The sequence below is a fragment of the Scyliorhinus torazame genome, chromosome 5 (assembly GCF_047496885.1).
Source record: "Scyliorhinus torazame isolate Kashiwa2021f chromosome 5, sScyTor2.1, whole genome shotgun sequence".
Lineage (NCBI taxonomy): Eukaryota > Metazoa > Chordata > Chondrichthyes > Carcharhiniformes > Scyliorhinidae > Scyliorhinus > Scyliorhinus torazame.
The window spans coordinates 208896326-208916919 of NC_092711.1; the positions used below are offsets into that span (position 1 = coordinate 208896326).

General features: G+C 49.2%; 1 protein-coding gene across 1 annotated transcript in view; it reads left to right on the top strand.

Moving 5' to 3' along the window:
• LOC140418102 (sodium- and chloride-dependent neutral and basic amino acid transporter B(0+)-like) overlaps nt 1–15745 on the top strand; it is a 92042-nt gene extending 76297 nt beyond the window's left edge. The window contains exons 12-14 of the mRNA XM_072501521.1: nt 1309–1418; nt 1527–1697; nt 15608–15745. Of these exons, the coding sequence (XP_072357622.1) occupies nt 1309–1418; nt 1527–1697; nt 15608–15745 (419 nt within the window). The remainder of the gene's footprint in view (nt 1–1308; nt 1419–1526; nt 1698–15607) is intronic.
• Nucleotides 15746–20594: the final 4849 nt, after the last annotated feature.

Below are 20594 nucleotides of genomic sequence, written 5' to 3' on the forward strand. Positions count from 1 at the left end.
AATGGACCCTGTTTCGCCAGCCGTGAATGGTCGTCCTTTGCCACAGCATATGGTTTCACTCATGTGACATCCAGCCCTCTACATCCACAATCGAACGGGAAGGCTGAAAAGGGCGTCCACATCGCCAAGCGGCTCCTGTGCAAGGCGGCTGCTGCCGGATCGGACTTTAACCTCGCCTTGCTGGCCTATCGATCGGCCCCGCTATCCACGGGTCTCTCGCCAGCGCAGCTACTAATGGGTCGCTCCCTCAGGACGACGGTACCTTCCATCCTGGCACCAACAACAGACCATGAGACGGTTCTTCGGAACAAATAAATGCAGCGTGATCGCCAGAAAAGTCGGTACGACACACGAGCGACGGACCTGCCTCCCTGTCCTCCGGAGACAAAGTACGCGTCCATCAACCGTATGGTGGCTGGTCAGCACCGGCCGAAGTCCTCCGACATGTGGCTCCCCGCTCGTTCCTGGTTCGCATGCCGGATGGTTCAGTGCGTCGCCGCAATCGGCGCGCCTTTCGCCGACTTCCACGCTCACAGCCACACAGTACGCACACGCCAGATCCTCAACAGGCTTCCGAGGATGACTTTGTGGAGCTGCCGCAGATCACGCCCTTTCCATCGCCACCCATGGCCATGCCTGCACAGCAGCCGGTGGTTCTTGATCCACCCTTGAGGCGGTCAACCCGAACTCGTCACAAGCCCATTAGACTGGACTCATAATACCGTTCATATGTCTAACAAGTTACACAATTTTACATGATAACCTGTTGTTGTTTATCGTTCCAGATATCGTCTGACTGGACAACTGTTCAAGTTTTTTTTTCTCGTTCGCATTCATGTTATGTTATGGTACAACCTTGTTCATGTGACGCACCCGACATCGCCCCATGTAAATAGTTCCGTCATATGCACATGCTGTACACGACACACACACACTCTTAGATGCACTCACGACGCGATCATATTTATTACCACGTAGGCACATATCTTTGTAAAAAGGGGGGATGTCATGATATTCAAACACACACATCATGATGGACACACCAACAGGCAAATCAGAGCACACAACACCACAACCAATCACACACAAGAACACCAACCACATAAAAAGCACGAGCACGACACCTGGTGGTCAGTAGGTCTGGGGACAAAGACACGGACAAGAGCTGTTACAAAATCACAAACAGGGAATCCCCACGTGCAGAGTATCAAGACAAAACTGTACATAGTAAGTTTAAATAAAATAGCGTTGTACCATATACAACCGTGTTGGCTCATCTGTGTGTCAGAATGCCCAACACCACAACAGGGGTAAACAGATTCATCAAGGACATTGAGATGATGATTGGGGAAAGGACTTGGCTCTTCTGGCTGTGGTGGAGAGTCTGTTGGATTTTTATCTCTCCGTGTTTGCTGGCAGTAAGGAGATGTTACCTCTTTTCACGAGTTAAACTGAAAATAAGCAAGATGAACGTAATCCATTTCATTTGATTTCTTGCCTGTTTTATGTAATCATTTTTCATTCAGGTAATCCTAATCTGGTCCTTAGCAACACTCACCCCACCAACATATGGGTCTGTTGAGTACCCAGTCTGGGCAATAGCACTTGGCTGGTGTATGATCATCTTCTGTATTATGTGGATCCCCATTGTTGCCATTGTGAGAGTTGTCCAAGTTGAGGGTGCCGCCTTGTGCCAGGTAAGGAAATACCTTCACATCTTTTCATGATTGAAAAATAGGGGGTGCAAAATTAGGCTCCATGTTGGCAGTACAGTTTCAGCACCATGAGTGTCATTTTGAACTCAAGTGTTGTATATGGTATTTCCGCCCATTTGTGGCATTACCCACACCTAATGCCATCCTGATAAGGGCATTATCACAGAAGCGATGAGTTATCCTGGAAGCAACATATGTGTGGAGGGGTGGGGGCGGGGGGGGGGGAGGGGGGGGGGGGGAAGGGGGGGGCGGGTGTGGATGGAGGGTTCAGGTGAGGGGCAGAAGCAAGGAAGCAGATGGTAATAACGTAGGATAACGATATGGGAATTTATAACCAGAATATGACAGGAAGAGCCAGAGTGCATAAATGTATGATTATAAGTAAATATGATCTGAATGTGGAAAGATAGCTGAAAAAGACAACAGCAGATGCTCTTTATCTTACTGTCCCTGACTTTCATAGCAAAATAGATGAGTTAAAAGCACAAATAGAAAACAATGGGTTTGACCTAATATTTAGTACAAAGGCTGAGAACTGAGAATGTTTGACATTTTGGAGGGAGAGGTGGGAAATTAAAAGTAGTGTGGTAGGTCTGTTAATATGGGATGAATTCAGTGCTGTAGTGAAAATGGCTCACAACATCAAGATGGGGCATCGGTTTAAGCTGAGATAAGAAATGTCAATGGAAGGAATAAGTGTAGTCTGTAGGCCCCTTGACAGTTGCTGCACTGTACAGAATATGAATCAAGAAGTGATTCAGACTTGTAAGAAACTTACTGCGAGAATCATAATTGAATTTAACCTTCATATAAATTGAACAAAACAAAGCGGCAAAGGTAGCCTCGAAGACAAAATTGAAGTATGTGTTTAAGTTTCTAAGAACAATACATTCCAGAACCAACCAGGGAACAGGTTAAATGAAACCTGGTGATGCATAATGAGATCCTCTGGGGAAGAGTGATCATATTGTTGTGGAATTTCATACTGAGGGTGTAAACAGGCAGCCTGAAACTAGTGCCTAAAGTGGATTTTTAAAAATAGATTAAAAATAAGACAGTGAATGAGCAGCGGCAGACATTTAAAGATTTATATCACAACTCTCAACAAAGATAATTTCATTGAGAAAGTTTCTGTGAATAGGAGGAACCATCCATGCTATCAAAGGAGATTAAGGATACTATCAAATTGAAAGAAAAGGCATGCAATGTTGCAAAGATTAGATACAGAAATCTTATCAAAGATTGACTAAAAATAAATAGGAAGAAAATAGACAATGAGAGTAATTTAGCAGGAAATATAAAAAAGGGAGTATTACTATAATAATAGGGAAGAGCTAAAATAAACATTGGCCTCTTTGAGATTGAAACTCGGGAATTAGTAATGTGAAGGAAGGAAAAGGCAGAGATTGTGAACAAATATTTTGGCCAGAATTCTCCGGCCATTGAGATTTCCAGGGTTTCCGGGCAGCATGGGGTGGCTTCAATTAATAATAGTTCAGTTCAATAGTAGTTGAAAATGGTTGGGGAATCTGGTACGAGGGGGTATAGTTTCATAATACATAGAAATGTTAATAGAAAATAGAAGCAGGAAGAGGCCATATGGCCCTTCAAGCCTGCTCCGCCATTCATTATGATCATTGTTGATCGGATTCAATACCTGGGGCGGGACTCTCCCGTACCCGGCGGGGCTAGGCCCGCCTCGGAGTGGTTGGCGCCACGGCAACCGGAGCCGAACTGGTTCCGCCGGCTGGCGCGAGGCGGCCCATGCGCGGGAGCGCTGGAATCATCCATGCACCGTACCGGGAATGGCGGATGACCACAGCCTTCGGTGCGGAAGAAATAGAATGCCCCCACGGCACAGGCCCGCCCGCGGATCTGTGGGCCCCAACCGCGGGCCAGGCCACCATGGGGGCACCTCCCGGGGCCAGATCCCCCCGCGACCCCCGACGAATGCCGGAGCCCGCCCGTGCCACCAGGTCCCGCCGTTAAGGGACCAACTCTAATTTGCGACCGGCATAGAATGGGCAGGACTTTGGGCCATCGCGGACCGGAGAATCCGGACAGCCCCGGGGCCCATTGAGTCGCGCCGGACCCCGCCATTCTCCAAGGAGGGCGGCGCGACTCACGCCGGGCCGGTTTTTGGGGGGCGTAAGAATTGGGAGGACGGCGGGGGCGGGATTCACGCCGACCCCCGACGATTCTCCCACCCGGCGGGGTGTCGGAGAATCCCGCCCCTGATCACACCTTCCCCCTAAATCCCTTTAGCCCCAAGAGCTATGTCTCGGGCTAGATTCTCCGTTTATGAAGGAAGTGTGCCGTTGTATGGCAGAAACAAACGGTGCAACACCTGCACCAATTCAGCTACTTTAAATTGGCTAGCGCCGTCGCCATGTGGAACGCAATCAATTCCATGGAAAACGGTGCCGGGTTCGCGGGGTCCATGATTGGCACTCATGAGGCTCACATGCCACAGCCGCACTTAAACGGTCCTTCACCCACCACACACAGTCCCAGCCAACAAGGTGGCTGAAAGGAGAGCACAGCAACGGTTCAGGGACGCCGAGCTGGACACCCTCCCAGTCGCCATAGAGGAGTGAAGGACGACCCTATACCCTAACCCGGGAGTAAGGCCGACAGGCACCACCGTCTGCCATGCCTGGGCACAGGTGGGGGAGGTGGTCAGCGCTGTGGGCAACGTCGCCCTGACATGGCATGCAGTGCCGGAAGAAACTTCAAGACATTCTCAGAGTGGCCAGGGTGAGTTGACTGCTCCGTGCCCCCGGCACTAACCCAGTAACCCCCACACATCCGTAACCCAGCCCATTCCCCCCCCCTCCTACCCTGCCCCACATTCCATCACCCATGCCAGCCACCATGGCCGGGTGCTCTGGCCACTGAGGTCACCATCGACCCAACACCTGGGCTGCTTGCGTTGGATCATCTAGCGGTTTTGCTGTTTGTGTTCCCCCCTCCGCAGGAGAAGGCCGCGCACAACCGCCGGGAGCGGGATAAGACCAGAGGGGGATGAGCAGAACTGAGACCTCCCACCATGCCGAGCAGAGGGCCCTTTACATTGCCGGTGGCCCAGAGAATGTCGCTGGGATGGAGTGCGGTCACGGGCGAGCAAGTGAGACCCCACCGAGTAGCGGTTTCCCATGACGCATGTCTGGGCATCCCCCCACATCATTCCCATAACCCCCTCATTCCCACAACCCCCCCTCAGCCCCCCTACACATCCCTCACCCACAGCTCCTACACCATCCTCAAACTACCCCACCTCCCCTCATCACCCATATCACCACCCCTACACTGCGTCACTCCAGGCTCACCTTCACCGGCCCTTGCTCCCTCCCCCCCTCCACCCTACAGCCCGCCCCCCACTCCCCCCGGCCCCAGGAACCAGCTCCTGTCCAGACAGGTCCCAGGCATCTGGAATATCCAGTCCCAGCCACAGTGCAGATATAGTCAGAGACCCAGTGACGACAAAAGGGGATGACAGCGGGCATCCTGCAGGAGCGGGCTGTGGTGCCGGCAATGCATTCCACCCAGGCCGAGACCGCACTTGCAGTGGGGGCATTTGTGGCGACAGTTTCGGCTATGGATACTGGTACAGAGGCCTGAGACCGAGGTGGAGACCCAAATTATTAGGTCCATGTTGCCACCGTGCTGTCACTGAGCGGTTCCAATGCCTGGACCTCTCTGGTGGTGCATTGCAGTACAGCCCCCCCCCCCCCCCCCCCCCGAGGGCATCCTACTTTGTGGTGGTCTGCACTGCCCTCGACAACCTGGCACAGCAGTGGGGCAACATGCTGGAGGAGGATGAGAGGGATAGGCCATTGGCTGAGGAGGAGTGGTATTGTCACTGGACTAGTAATCCAGAGTCCCAGAGTAATGTTTTGGAGACAAGGGTTTGAATCCAGCCAGGACAGATGGTGGAATTTGAATTCAATCAAAATATGGAATTACCCCAGAGGGGTACCAATATCCATAAGACCATAAGACATAGGAGCGGAAGTAAGGCCATTTGGCACATCGAGTCTACTCCACCATTCAATCATGGCTGATTTCAACTCCATTTACCCGCTCTCTCTCCATAGCCCTTAATTCCTCGAGAAATCAAGAATTTATCAACTTCTGTCTTAAAGACACTCAACGTCCCGGCCTCCACCGCCCTCTGTGGCAATGAATTCCACAGACCCACCACTCTCTGGCTGAAGAAATTTCTCCTCATCTCTGTTCTAAAGTGACTCCCTTTTATTCTAAGGCTGTGCCCCCGGGTCCTAGTCTCCCCTGCTAATGGAAACAACTTCCCTACATCCACCCGATCTAAGCCATTCATTATCTTGTAAGTTTCTATTAGATCTCCCCTCAACCTCCTAAACTCCAATGAATATAATCCCAGGATCCTCAGACGTTCATCGTATGTTAGGCCTACCATTCCTGGGATCATCCGTATGAATCTCCGTTGGACCCGCTCCAGTGCCAGTATGTCCTTCCTGAGGTGTGGGGCCCAAAATTGTTCACAGTATTCTAAATGGGGCCTAACTAATGCTTTATAAAGCTTCAGAAGTACATCCCTGCTTTTATATTCCAAGCCTCTTGAGATGAATGACAACATTGCATTTGCTTTCTTAATTATGGACTCAACCTGCAAGTTTACCTTTAGAGAATCCTGGACTAGGACTCCCAAGTCCCTTTGCACTTCAGCATTATGAATTTTGTCACCGTTTCGAAAATAGTCCATGCCTCTATTCTTTTTTCCAAAGTGCAAGACCTCGCACTTGCCCACGTTGAATTTCATCAGCCATTTCTTGGACCACTCTCCTAAACTGTCTAAATCTTTAGCAGCCTCCCCACCTCCTCCATACTACCTGCCCCTCCACCTATCTTTGTATCATCGGCAAACTTAGCCAGAATGCCCCCAGTCCCGTCATCTAGATCGTTAATATATAAAGAGAACAGCTGTGGCCCCAACACTGAACCCTGCGGGACACCACTCGTCACCGGTTGCCATTCCGAAAAAGAACCTTTTATCCCAACTCTCTGCCTTCTGCCTGACAGCCAATCGTCAATCCATGTTAGTACCTTGCCTCGAATACCATGGGCCCTTATTTTACTCAGCAGTCTCCCGTGTGGCACCTTATCAAAGGCCTTTTGGAAGTCAAGATAGATAACATCCATTGGCTCTCCTTGGTCTAACCTATTTGTTATCTCTTCAAAGAACTCTAACAGGTTTGTCAGGCACGACCTCCCCTTACTAAATCCATGCTGACTTGTCCTAATCTGACCCTGCACTTCCAAGAATTTAGAAATCTCATCCTTAACAATGGATTCTAGAATCTTGCCAACAACCGAGGTTAGGCTAATTGGCCTATAATTTTCCATCTTTTTCCTTGTTCCCTTCTTGAACAGGGGGGTTACAACAGCAATTTTCCAATCCTCTGGGACTTTCCCTGACTCCAGTGACTTTTGAAAGATCATAACTAACGCCTCCACTATTTCTTCAGCTACCTCCTTTAGAACTCTAGGATGTAGCCCATCTGGGCCCGGAGATTTATCAATTTTTAGACCTCTTAGTTTCTCTAGCACTTTCTCCTTTGTGATGGCTACCATATTCAACTCTGTCCCCTGACTCTCCGGAATTGTTGGGATATTACTCATGTCTTCTCCTGTGAAGACTGACGCAAAGTACTTATTCAGTTCCTCAGCTATTTCCTTGTCTCCCATCACAAAATTACCAGCGTCATTTTGGAGCGGCCCAATGTCAACTTTTGCCTCCTGTTTGTTTTTAATGTATTTGAAGACACTTTTACTATCATTCCGAATGTTACTGGCTAGCCTACCTTCAAATTTGATCCTCTCTTTCCTTATCTCTCTCTTTGTCATCCTCTGTTTGTTTTTGTAGCCTTCCCAATCTTCTGACTTCCCACTACTCTTTGCCACATTATAGGCTTTCTCTTTTGCTTTGATGCATTCCCTAACTTCCTTTGTCAGCCATGGCTGCCTAATCCCCCCTCTGATACCCTTTCTTTTCTTTGGGATGAACCTCTGTACTGTGTCCTCAATTACTCCCAGAAACTCCTGCCATTGCTGTTCTACTGCCTTTCCCACTAGGCTCTGCTCCCAGTCGATTTTCGTCAGTTCCTCCCTCATACCCCTGTAGTTACCTTTATTTAACTGTAACACCTTTACATCTGATTCTACCTTCTTTCTTTCAAATTGGAGATTGAATTCTACCATATTCTGATCACTGCTTCCTAAGTGCTCCCTTACTTTAAGATCTTTAATCAAGTCTGGCTCATTACATAACACTAAGTCCAGAATGGCCTGTTCCCTCGTGGGCTCCATCACAAGCTGTTCCAAAAAGCCCTCCTGTAAACATTCAATGAATTCCCTTTCCTTGGGTCCACTGGCAGTATTATTTACCCAGTCCACCTGCATATTAAAGTCCCCCATGATCGCTGTGACCTTGCCTTTCTGACATGCACTTTCTATTTCGTGGTGCATTTTGTGCCCCTGGTCCTGACCACTGTTAGGAGGCATTATGGTTTTTTTGCCTTTGTGGTTCCTCAACTCTACCCACACAGACTCCACATCATCCGACCCTATGGCGTTTAGTGCTATTGATTCAATTTCATTCCTGATTAACAAGGCAACCCCGCTCTCTCTGCCCACCTCTCTGTCTTTTCGATAGGTTGTGAATCCCTGGATGTTTAAATGCCAGTCCTGAACCCCCTGCAACCATGTCTCTGTGATGCCTACCACATCATACCTGCCAGTCACAATCTGGGCCACAAGCTCATCTACCTTGTTCCGTACACTGCGCGCATTTAAATATAGCACCATTAATTCTCTGTTGACCGTCCCTTTTTGTTTTCTTAGTGTGGTGGACCTTGGTTTACTGAGCCTTTCCATACACTCTGTCATATTTTGTGGGATGGGGACAATCGTAACCACTCTTGAGTTTTGTCTGTTCGTGTTTTTTTATTCCCAAGCAGCTACGCTCCCCGCTGATTACTTCACCTCTTGGTTCCCTGACTTTCCCTTCCCCCCCCAATCTTTAGTTTAAAGTCCTATTGACCACCCTATTTACTCTTTTCGCCAGAACACTGGTCCCAGCTCGGTTCAGGTGGAGACCATTCCAACGGTGTCGGTCCCCCCTGTCCCAAAACTGATGCCAGTATCCCATGAAAAGGAACCCCTCATTCCCACACCACTCTTTCAGCCACGTGTTAACTTCCCTTATTCTTGCCTCCCTATGCCAATTTGCACTTGACTCGGGCAGTAATCCGGAGATTATGACCCTTGAGGACCTGTTTTTTAATTTGAATCCTAGCTCTTTATAATCTCTAAACAGGTCCTCTTTCCTAGACTTGCCGATGTTGTTGGTGCCAACATGGACCACAACAATTGGATCCTCCCCCTCCCTCTCCAGTATCCTTTCAAGCCGGTCAGAGATGTCCTGCACCCTAGCACCGGGCAGGCAACATACCATGCGGGACTCTTTATCCTGCTCACAAAGGATACTATCTATCCCCCTGATAATAGAATCCCCTACAACTACAACTTGCCTATTTATTCCCTCCCCTTGAATGGCCTGCTGAACCATGGTGCCTTGGTCAGCTGACTCATCCTTCCTGCAACCCTGTTCGCCATCCACACAGGGAGCAAGTGCCTCATACCTGTTGGACAGAGTCAAGGGCTGAGGCTCCTGAGTTCCTGACTGCTGGTTCCCTTTACCTGCCTGACTTGCAGTCACACCCTGCTGTCCCTGGCCACTGGCAGGATTTAAACTACTTACTCTGACAGGTGTGACTGCCTCCTGAAACACAGTGTCCAGGTAAGTCTCCCCCTCCCGGATGTGCCTCAGTGTTTGAAGCTCAGACTCCAGCTCATCAACTCTGAGCCGGAGCTCTTCGCGCAGCCAACACTTACTGCAGATGTGTTCGCTGCAGCTCGCAATGGGATCTGCCAGCTCCCACATCAAGCGGCTCAAGGGGGAAATTTGCTTATGCTCTTCGGGAGGGTTTAAACTAGTTCAGCAGGGGCTTGGGAACCTGAATTGTAGCTCCAGTATACAGGAGGTTGAGAGTAGTGAGATCATGAGTAAGGTTTCAAAGTTGCAGGAGTGTACCGGCAGGCAGGAAGGTGGTTTAAAGTGTGTCTTCTTCAATGCCAGGAGCATCCGGAATAAGGTGGGTGAACTTGCGGCATGGGTTGGTACCTGGGACTTCGATGTTGTGGCCATTTCGGAGACATGGATAGAGCAGGGACAGGAATGGTTGTTGCAGGTGCCGGGGTTTAGATATTTCAGTAAGCTCAGGGAAGGTGGGAAAAGAGTGGGAGGGGTAGCATTGTTAGTCAAGGACAGTATTACGGTGGCAGAAAGGACGTTTGATGAGGACTCGTCTACTGAGGTAGTATGGGCTGAGGTTAGAAACAGGAAAGGAGAGGTCACCCTGTTAGGGGTTTTCTATAGGCCTCTGAAAAGTTCCAGAGATGTAGAGGAAAGGATTGCAAAGATGATTCTGGATAGGAGCGAAAGCAACAGGGTAGTTGTTGCGGGGGACTTTAAATTTCCAAATATTGATTGGAAACGCTATAGTTCGAGTACTTTAGATGGGTCTGTTTTTGTCCACTGTGTGCAGGAGGGTTTCCTGACACAGTATGTAGATAGGCCAACGAGAGGCGAGGCCATATTGGATTTGGTACTGGGTAATGAGCCAGGACAGGTGTTAGATTTGGAGGTAGGTGAGCACTTTGGTGATAGTGACCACAATTCCATTACGTTTACTTTAGTGATGGAAAGGGATAGGTATATGCCGCAGGGCAAGGGTTATATCTGGGGGAAAGGCAATTATGATGCGATGAGGCAAGACTTAGGATACATCGGATGGAAGGGAAAACTGCAGGGGATGGGCACAATGGAAATGTGGAGCTTGTTTAAGGAACAGCTACTGCGTGTCCTTGATAAGTATGTCCCTGTCAGGCAGGGAGGAAGTGGTCGAGCAAGGGAACCGTGGTTTACTAAAGCAGTCGAAACACTTGTCAAGAGGAAGAAGGAGGCTTATGTAAAGATGAGACATGTAGATTCAGTTAGGGTGTTCGAGAGTTACAAGTTAGCTAGGAAGGACCTAAAGAGAGAGCTAAGAAGAGCCAGGAGGGGAGATGAGAAGTCCTTGGCAGGTAGGATCAAGAATAACCCTAAAGCTTTCAGTAGATATGTCAGGAATAAAAGAATGACTAGGGTAAGAGCAGGGCCAGTCAAGGACAGTAGTGGGAAGTTGTGCTTGGAGTCCGAGGAGATAGGAGAGGTGCTAAATGAATATTTTTCGTCAGTGTTTACACAGGAAAAAGACAATTTTGTCAAGTAAAATACTGAGATTCAGGCTACTAGACTAGAAGGGCTTGAGGTTCATAAGGAGGAGGTGTTAGCAATTCTGGAAAGTGTGAAAGTAGATAAGTCCCCTGGGCCGGATGGGATTTATCCGAGGATTCTCTGGGAAGCTAGGGAGGAGATTGCTGATCCTTTGGCTTTGATCTTTAAGTCATCTTTGTCTACAGGAATAGTGCCAGAAGACTGGAGGATAGCAAATGTTGTCCCCTTGTTCAAGAAGGGGAGTAGAGACAACCCCGGTAACTATAGACCAGTGAGCCTTACTTCTATTGTGGGCAAAATCTTGGAAAGGTTTATAAGCGATAGGATGTATAATCATCTGGAAAGGAATAATTTGATTAGAGATAGTTAACACGGTTTTGTGAAGGATAGGTCGTGCCTCACAAACCTTATTGAGTTCTTTGAGAAGGTGACCAAACAGGTGGATGAGGGTAAAACAGTTGATGTGGTGTATATGGATTTCAGTAAAGCGTTTGATAAAGTTCCCCACGGTAGGCTACTGCAGAAAATACGGAGGCATGGGATTCAGGGTGATTTAGCAGTTTGGATCAGAAATTGGCTAGCTGGAAGAAGACAACGGGTGGTGGTTGATGGGAAATGTTCAGACTGGAGTCCAGTTACTAGTGGTGTACCACAAGGATCTGTTTTGGGGCCACTGCTGTTTGTCATTTTTATAAATGACCTGGAGGAGGGCGTAGAAGGATGGATGAGTAAATTTGCAGATGACACTAAAGTCGGTGGATTTGTGGACAGTGCGTAAGGATGTTACAATTTACAGAGGGACATAGATAAGGTGCAGCGCTGGGCTGAGAGGTGGCAAATGGAGTTTAATGCAGAAAAGTGTGAGGTGAATCATTTTGGAAGGGATAACAGGAAGACAGAGTACTGGACTAATGGTAAGATTCTTGGCAGTGTGGATGAGCAGAGAGATCTCGGTGTCCATGTACATAGATCCCTGAAAGTTGTCACCCATGTTGAGAGGGTTGGTAAGAAGGCGTACGGTGTGTTAGCTTTTATTGGTAGAGGGATTGAACTTTGGAGCCATGAGGTCATGTTGCAGCTGTACAAAACTCTGGTCTCTGGTGCGGCCGCATTTGGAGTATTGCGTGCAATTCTGGTCGCTGCATTATAGGAAGGATGTGGAAGCATTGGAAAGGGTGCAGAGGAGATTTACCAGAATGTTGCCTGGTATGGAGGGAAGATCTTATGAGGGAAGGCTGAGGGCCTTGAGGCTGTTTTCGTTAGAGAGAAGAAGGTTAAGAGGTGACTTAGTTGAGGCATACAAGATGATCAGAGGATTGGATAGGATGGACAGTGAGAGCCTTTTTCCTCGAGGGGACATAGCTTTAAATTGAGGGGGATAGATATAGGACAGATGTCAGAGGTAGGTTATTTACTCAGAGAGTAGTAAGGGTGTGGAATGCCCTGCCTGCAACAGTAGTGGACTCGCCAACACTAAGGGCATTCAAATGGTCATTGGATAGACAAATGGACTATAAGGGAATAGTGTAGATGGGCTTTAGAGTGATTTCACAGGTCGGCGCAACATCGAGGGCCAAAGGGCCTGTACTGCGCTGTAATGTTCTATGTTCTATGTTCTAAAAGTCTAATGACGACTATTGTTGATTGTTGTGAAAATCCATCTGGTTCACCAATGTGCTTTAAGGAAGGAAATCTGCCATCGTTACCTGGTCTGGCCTGGACTCCAGACGCACAGCAATGTGATTGACTCTTAAGGGCCCTCAGGGATGGGCAATAAATGCTGGCCCAGCCAGTGAAACCCACATATCATGAACGAATAAAGAAAATATATATGCAAGGCAGGAAGTGATGATCACTCGCTGTGAAGTAAGCTCTGGTTCTCCACAGTTTATACCAAAGTCTAATTCCTATCTTTTTGCTGACACCCATCCACTAGACAGGGTCTGAATTAGGTACTATTAATCTTGGACCACTCTGCTCCTAGCTACACATAGTGGGCGGGATTCTCTCAGCCCGTGCCTGGCCATAGAATCGGAGGGCCGGGCGCGAATCGTGCGCCGCTGCCCCGATGCCGGTCCGTGAATTCTCGGGAGGTTCTCCGCGGTCGGCACGGCGCCGGTCGCTCTAGTGCCATGCTGGCCTACTGAGGGGCTCAGAATCGCTGCTCCTAGGGACCTGTTGATGCCGTCATGAAACACGACGGCATTTACGATGGCGTCAACACTTAGTCTCAGGATCAGAGAAACCCGCCCAATACCTCCGACACATGCTCGCCCCCACCCCTCCCCCCCACCACATACCCTCCCCAATGCCCATTCCCTCTATCTTGATGCCCTTGGCGTACTTTCTCTGGAGGGACTGGAGCCGGAGGGCGCTGGCCGACACTGGTGTCACAGGCATTGCTGTCCCACCCTGTTCTGCCCGCTGCCCTTGAGATGCACCGTTGTCAGGAGAGGTGATTCAGAAGAATGGGAGACTGCCGTCGACTCCTTGGTGATAGGCTGTGGGTTGACCTCCAGTGCTTCCTCATCCCTGATAGGGTCCATACAGCCCTTGGGGTCTCCATGGGACAGATTGGCAGACGGAGTAAGCTCAACAGGCCTTTGCACCATCTGGCTCTGCTAGTCCTGGCACCTCCCCGTTGTCTGCAACACAGTGTCGACACCCTCAGCGATGCTCCTTAGTGACTGGGCCATGCTCTGCAGTGCCTCGACAATGTCCACCTATGGCTGGAACATGTCCCTCAGTGACTGGGACATGATGTCAAAGCCCTCAGCCATGGTTATCACAGACTGAGCCATGCCTTGGACAGCACCAGTCAAAATGTTGACCTTGTGCTGCAGGCTTTTCACTGCAGATGCCACCCAATGCACCCGTAGCCTTTGGGGCTCCTCCAATCGGCTATGCACTCCCTGGTATGTTGCTGACATCCCCTCCTGAAGCTCACTGCCATGTCTTAGCATCTGCACCAGCTCTGGGAGAACCTTCTCCGGAGGCTTGGCATCTGACTGGGAGCCAGCTGAGCCCTGGAATCCAGTAGATCTCTGACTGCTGACTCCCTTCGTGTTCCTCCCTCCACCTGATGTCACCAGCAACAGCATGATGGGGGTGGAGGTTGGGGGGGGGGGGGGGGGGGGAGGGGGTGATGACTCCAGATGGTCCAGCCCCAATAGATGTAGATCCTGCGAGAGAATGGATATGGGGTCATTGAGCGGGAAGGATCGCTTTGACTGACATGAAAGACACACTTGAGACAGATCAACTGGGTGAAGTGGCAGTGGATCCACACCTCCGAGGCGTAGGTCAACCTTGATGTCAGTGACTGCTCTCTCCTCCACCAACGCTGCAATCTCCAGGGCCCGTTCCTCATAAGAGAGTGAGGAATCAGATATCTGGTACTCTGCGCTCCCCCCCCCCCCCACCCCGGCTTTTTCTCACTTATTATGGGCTATCTTATCCTGCAGGGTCAGAGAAAGGGATTTGTAAGCCATGCGCTTGATGGGTCAGAGGGTCATAGAAGGTGGCATGTGTGCTGCCAGAGGGTTCTGAGGAACAAGCACAAAGATTGGATGTAGGGAGAGTGTGATGTCTCAGCCGGTGATTTTGAGTGGGGGATTTTGAGGGGTGGCAGCGGTACTGATGCTAGAAGAGTGATGGGCAATTACTCTTCCAGCAGTGGAGATCATTGGTCTTCTTCTGACATTGGGCACTGGTCCTCCTGGTCATGTTGCCCGGACAGACAGACACTGCCAATGTGGCATTGGTGACCCTACTGCTGGTCCTCCAACCCCCCCCGGGGGAACACGATGTTGCACCTCGCATCCACAGAGTCGATAAACCTTTGGCAGATCGACATCCACAAAGCGAAGAGCAGGTCTGCGTGCTGCCATGCTTGTGTGTTGACTGGAGTGGGCGGTGAGAGAGCATTTAAAAGCAACTCCTCCTTGTTAGCGGTGAGATGCTGAGGTGCAAGTCTGGCGAATAAGACGGCGAGACAGCCAGTAATGGTGAGATACTCCAAAAGGGCATAGGTTTAAGGTGAGAGTGGAGAGATACAAAAGAGACCAGAGGGGATATTTCTCCACACAGAGGGTGGTGAGCACCTGGAACGGGCTGCCAGTGGCAGTGGTAGAGGCGGGTACGGTTTTAAAAAGCAGTTGGACAGTTACATGGGCAGTGTGGATAGAGAGGGATATGGGCCAAATGAAGGCAAGTGGGACTAGTTTAGTGATAGAAACTGGGCGACATGGAGAAGCTGGGCCGAAGGGCCTGATTCCATGCTATAAACATCTATGACTCGTGGGAAATCACTTTTGGCACTAAGTGCCGTTAAATACGGGCCGCGATCTCGCCAACCCGGCCTTCGAGAAACACCCCTGTCAATCGCGCCCAAAACGGCACTTAGAAATATGTCCGCTAAATCGTGCCCAATGTTTCCACTTGTTTGGTGTTGATGATCAATAAGAATCAGTCAGAAATCATTAAATGTTTCATTTTGATCTTATTTTCGCAGAAAATTTCTGTCGCTTGCGCATCAGCTCCTGATTGGGGTCCATACTTGGAAGAACACAGAGGGGAAAGATATGAAAATAAGCCTGATTCTACAGAAGGCCCTAGCTGTATGAAACTTCTGGTCGCTCATGAGATGTGAAAATTTGAAATTAAATTTTTTGTTCAATTGGTAACCAATGGCTTGAAAATCCAGTGCAATTCTAGTCATGCATCGCTAATTGCTGTCGGAATTCTCCAGAACAGTCAGTAACTCGGCCAGGACCCAGATAGAATGATGTTGTCTGAAGTTTCCTCTGTCCTCGGCAAACATGGGCATCAATTTGGGGTAGGGTGGGGCGAGTTAGAATTACTGAGTATCAGCGTTCCTGCATTGTGAACCTTCAGTCATTCTCCTGCTTGAGTCCTGGTGTTAATACAGAGGATTCCAGTCATTGTATGTTGTGGACAAGTTTTCCTGCACTCACAATAACTCCCACCTACGGTTTGCACTGGCTGGTTTCCCCTCCCGTTAACTACAGGATTGGCACAGAGGGCTTGATCCTGACTGCACTTTGACACCAACTGTTGGCCAATTGGGACGGATTTTCATGACAGAGACGGGAATTGGGAGATGGGCCTAATGCAGCTGGGGCCATCCTGCCACTTTCTGGAGACTGCTGGCAGGCGAGATCGGCTGGGCATTCAAAGGGCTGTTATGGGCCAGAGTTTATCATGGAGTTCACCTGACCCACAACTTTTAATAGATTGTGATATGGGGAGCACACAGCCCACTCTACAGGTGTGCTACAGCAGAAATGGAAAAGTGTTTTTTAAAGCAAAACAAAGTTGATTCTATTAACTCAAGTTAACCTTTTTAAAACAAACAAGAACAAAGGACAAAAGAACAAAGAAATGTACAGCACAGGAACAGGCCCTTCGGCCCTCCAAGCCCGTGCTGACCATGCTGCCACACTAAACTACAATCTCCGACACTTCCTGGGTCCGTATCCCTCTATTCCCATCCTATTCATGTATTTGTCAAGATGCCCCTTAAATGTCACTATCGTCCCTGCTTCCACCACCTCCTCCGGTAGCGAGTTCCAGGCACCCACTACCCTCTGCGTAAAAAACTTGCCTCGTACATCTACTCTAAACCTTGCCCCTCTCACCTTAAACCTATGCCCCCTAGTAATTGACCCCTCTATCCCGGGGAAGAGCCTCTGACTATCCACTCTGTCTATGCCCCTCATAATTTTGTAGACCTCTATCAGGTCGCCCCTCAACCTCCTTCGTTCCAGTGAGAACAAATGAAGTTTATTCAACCGTTCCTCATAGCTGATGCCCCCCATACCAGACAACATCCTGGTAAATCTCTTTTGCACCCTCTCTAAAGCCTTCACATCCTTCTGGTAGTGTGGTTACCAGAATTGAACATACACCCTGCAGCAAACAGCCTAAAATGAAAGTAAAAAGCTGACAGATAGCCCAGCTCCACCCACTCTCTGACATCACTGCAGCAATATGAGCAGCCAAACATTTATTAAAATGACATTCTCATGACAGGGCTAACCCTGCCTCAATGAGAAGAGTAGTAGAAGATGTACCTCAAAATGAGGAGGCAACCTGGTGAAGCTACAATATAGGACTGTGAACAGCAGCATGTGATATTCAGAGCTAAGTGATCCCAACACTAATGGATAAGATTTAAGCTCTTGCAGTCCTGTCACTTCCTGCCATGAATGGTAGTCGGCAGATTAAACAACAAACTAGAGGAAGAGGCTCCCCAAATATCTCCATCCTCAATGATGGGCAACAAGGACTCATACGTCAGTCTCCTATTCATTGACTACAGCTCCGCCTACAACACCATCATTCCAGCCAAGCTTATATCACAGCTCCAAAACCTAGGACTTGACTCCTCCCTCTGCAGCTGGATCCTCGACTTCTTAACACAAAGACCAGAATCAGTAAGGAGAGACAACAACACCTCCTCCACAATAGAACTCAATACCAGGGCGCCGCAAGGCTGCATACTTAGCCCCCTATTTTACTCCCTGTACACACACGCTGTGTGGCAAAATTTGGCTCCAACAGCATCTCCACGTTTGCTGATGACACGACCATAGTGGGTCGGATCTCAAAGAAGGATGAGTCAGAGTACAGGAGAGAGATAGAGAACCTAGTGGAGTGGTGTAACAACAACAATCTCTCCCTCAATGTCAGCAAAACTAAAGGGCTGGTCATTGACTTCAGGAAGCAAAGTATTGTACACACCCCTATCTGCATCAATGTTGCCGAGGTGGTGATGGTTGAGAGCTTCAAATTCCTAGGTGTGCACATCACCAGCAATCTGTCCTGGTCCACCCACGTCGATGCTACCACCAAGAAAGCACAACAGCGTCTATACTTTCTCAGGAAACTAAGGAAATTCGGCATGTCCACATTGAATCTTGCTAACGTTTACAGATACACCATAGAAATCATCATTTCTGGCTGTATCACAGCCTGGTATGGCAACTGCTCAGCCCAAGATCAGAAGAAACTACAGAGAGTCGTGAACACAGTCCACTCCATCACGCAACCCTGCCTCCCATCCATTGACTCTGTCTACACCTCCCGCTGCCTGGGGAAAGTGGGCAGCATAATCAAAAACCCCTCCCACGTAGGGTGATTCACTCTTCCAATGTCTTCTATCCGGCAGGAGACACAAATGTCTGAGAACACCCTCTGACAGGTTCAAAAACAGCTTCTTACACGCTGTAACCACACTCCTGAATGACCCTCTTATGGACTGATCAGGGGCGGGATTCTCCGAACCGCCGCCGGACCGGAGAATCGCCGGGGGGGGGGCCCAAATCTCGCCCCGACGCAGCTGCTGGATTCTCCGGCGCCGGTTTTTCGGTGGGGACGGGAATCGTGTTGCGCTGGTCGGGGGCCGTCACCACTGGCCCCCCCCGGCAATCCTCTGCCCCATGATTGAAAGTGATCACAGATTATATTGAAACATATTATAGGCTATCTGCTCACAGCGATAATGTCATAAGAACGTCTTCAACAATTAAATAATGGTCTGGATTTTCTGTTTGGGAGAGTATGCTGTCCTGCCAGGGATGAATTGACTCTGATTTGCGTTCACGCTGGCAGTGGTAATCCAGAGGCGATTCAGCGTCACCAACCATGCAAATTTATACATAGCGGTAATTGCAAATGATTCCCTCACGAGTCCCGGTCTCAGGCCACCATTCCGAGCGGGCAGCCCAATAGCGATCTCCGGCTTCTGGCCCCCTTCTCCCCCACAACACAATTCGGCTTCCCCCGACAAATTATTTGCTGGGTCACCCCCTCCCCCACAGTATAAGGATGACCCGAACCAACTCACGGACCCCCCTATTCCAGAACCCCATCAAAGACCCTCCCATTAGAGAATCGCCCCCAAAGATGCCCCTTGAAAGAGACCCCTCCCCCAGAGTTCCCCCGTGATAGCGACCCCCCTCCCATGAATGCTCCCTGCCTGGAAGCTAGACAGCAGTCAGACAGTGATAGTGAAAAAAGCCACTGCTCTGGAACTCACCTCTGCCCTGCCCTACACCTGCTGGCTCGGCAGTGAATGCAGCTCCTTTAAATTACGGGAAAGGGAAAACCACATCAGCTAGGTTTAACCCCCCCCTTCAGATATTTGATCAACAAGCTTTTCCTTCATATCAATGGGAAATTGACTTTACTAAGATATGAGTGACAGCTCCTTGACCACATCAAAGGCAGGTAAGTGCTCTCACTTCCTCTTTTTCTCTCCCGATAGCACCTAATAATAATAATAACCTTTTATTATCACAAGTACGAAGTTACTGTGACTAGTCCCTAGTCGCCACATTCCGCCCCCTGTTCGGGTAAGCTGGCACAGGAATTGAATCCGCGCTGCTGGCCTTTTTCTGCATCACAAACCAGCTGTCCAGCCCACTGAGCTAAACCAGTCCTTTAAACTGCCTATCATGTGGTCCAGGATCTGTCTCAGAGAACAGTCAAGAGTTTCTCCTTCTCATGGAATCCCTACAATGCAGAAGGAGGCCATTTAATAACCATAATAATCACTTATTACCACAAGTAGGCTGAAATGAAGTTACTGTGAAAAGTCCCTAGTCGTCACATTCCGGCGCCTGTTCAGGGGGGCCGGTACGAGAATTGAACCCGCGCTGCTGCCTTGTTCTGCATTACAAGCTAGCTGTTTAGCCCACTGTGCTAAACCAGCCCAGCGAGTCTGCACAAACCGTTTGAAAAGCCATCTAAACTAGGCCCAGTCGAGTAAGTTACCTTATCCCTGTAACCCGACCCTACGTTTGGACATTTAGGGACAATTTTGCATGACCAATCCGCCTAACATGCACATCTTTTGACTGTGAGAGGAAAGCCCGGAGGAAACCCATGCAGACATGGGGAGAATGTGCAAACCCCACGCAGACAGTAACCTGAGATGGGAATCAAACCCGTGTCCCTGGCGCTGTGAGGCAGCAGTGCTAACCACGGTACCGCCCATGATTTAAGATTTGTATTGGCCATGAAATGGGCTTCCACCACTTAATATCAAGACTCTCTCATAAATGACCACCGAGTCAACGTAACTTTTAAGTGGTAAGGTCAGTGGTGAGCATCTCAATTTGCATTCCACAATCTACTTAATCTCTATCATTATAAATATTGTGATCTATATTCTGAATACACGTACAGTAATATTATTATTGCATATTATTAGGGGGCCCAACCCTGTATTCTCCTGGGCCTCGCGATTCTCCTCCTCCGATGGGCCGAGTTCCCAATGGCGTAGTTCACTTGTGCTTTTAAAAATCGTGAAACCGGCGTCGTGGTGGCTGAGGGAGAGAGATGGGGTACGGAATGTTTCCAACATCACCATATATATATATATCACTATATACTTCACCAACATCATGAGCTGACAGTTGTGCCGCTGACCGGGGGCTTCTGCCAGGGCCGGGGGGAGTAGCGGGGGTGGCCAG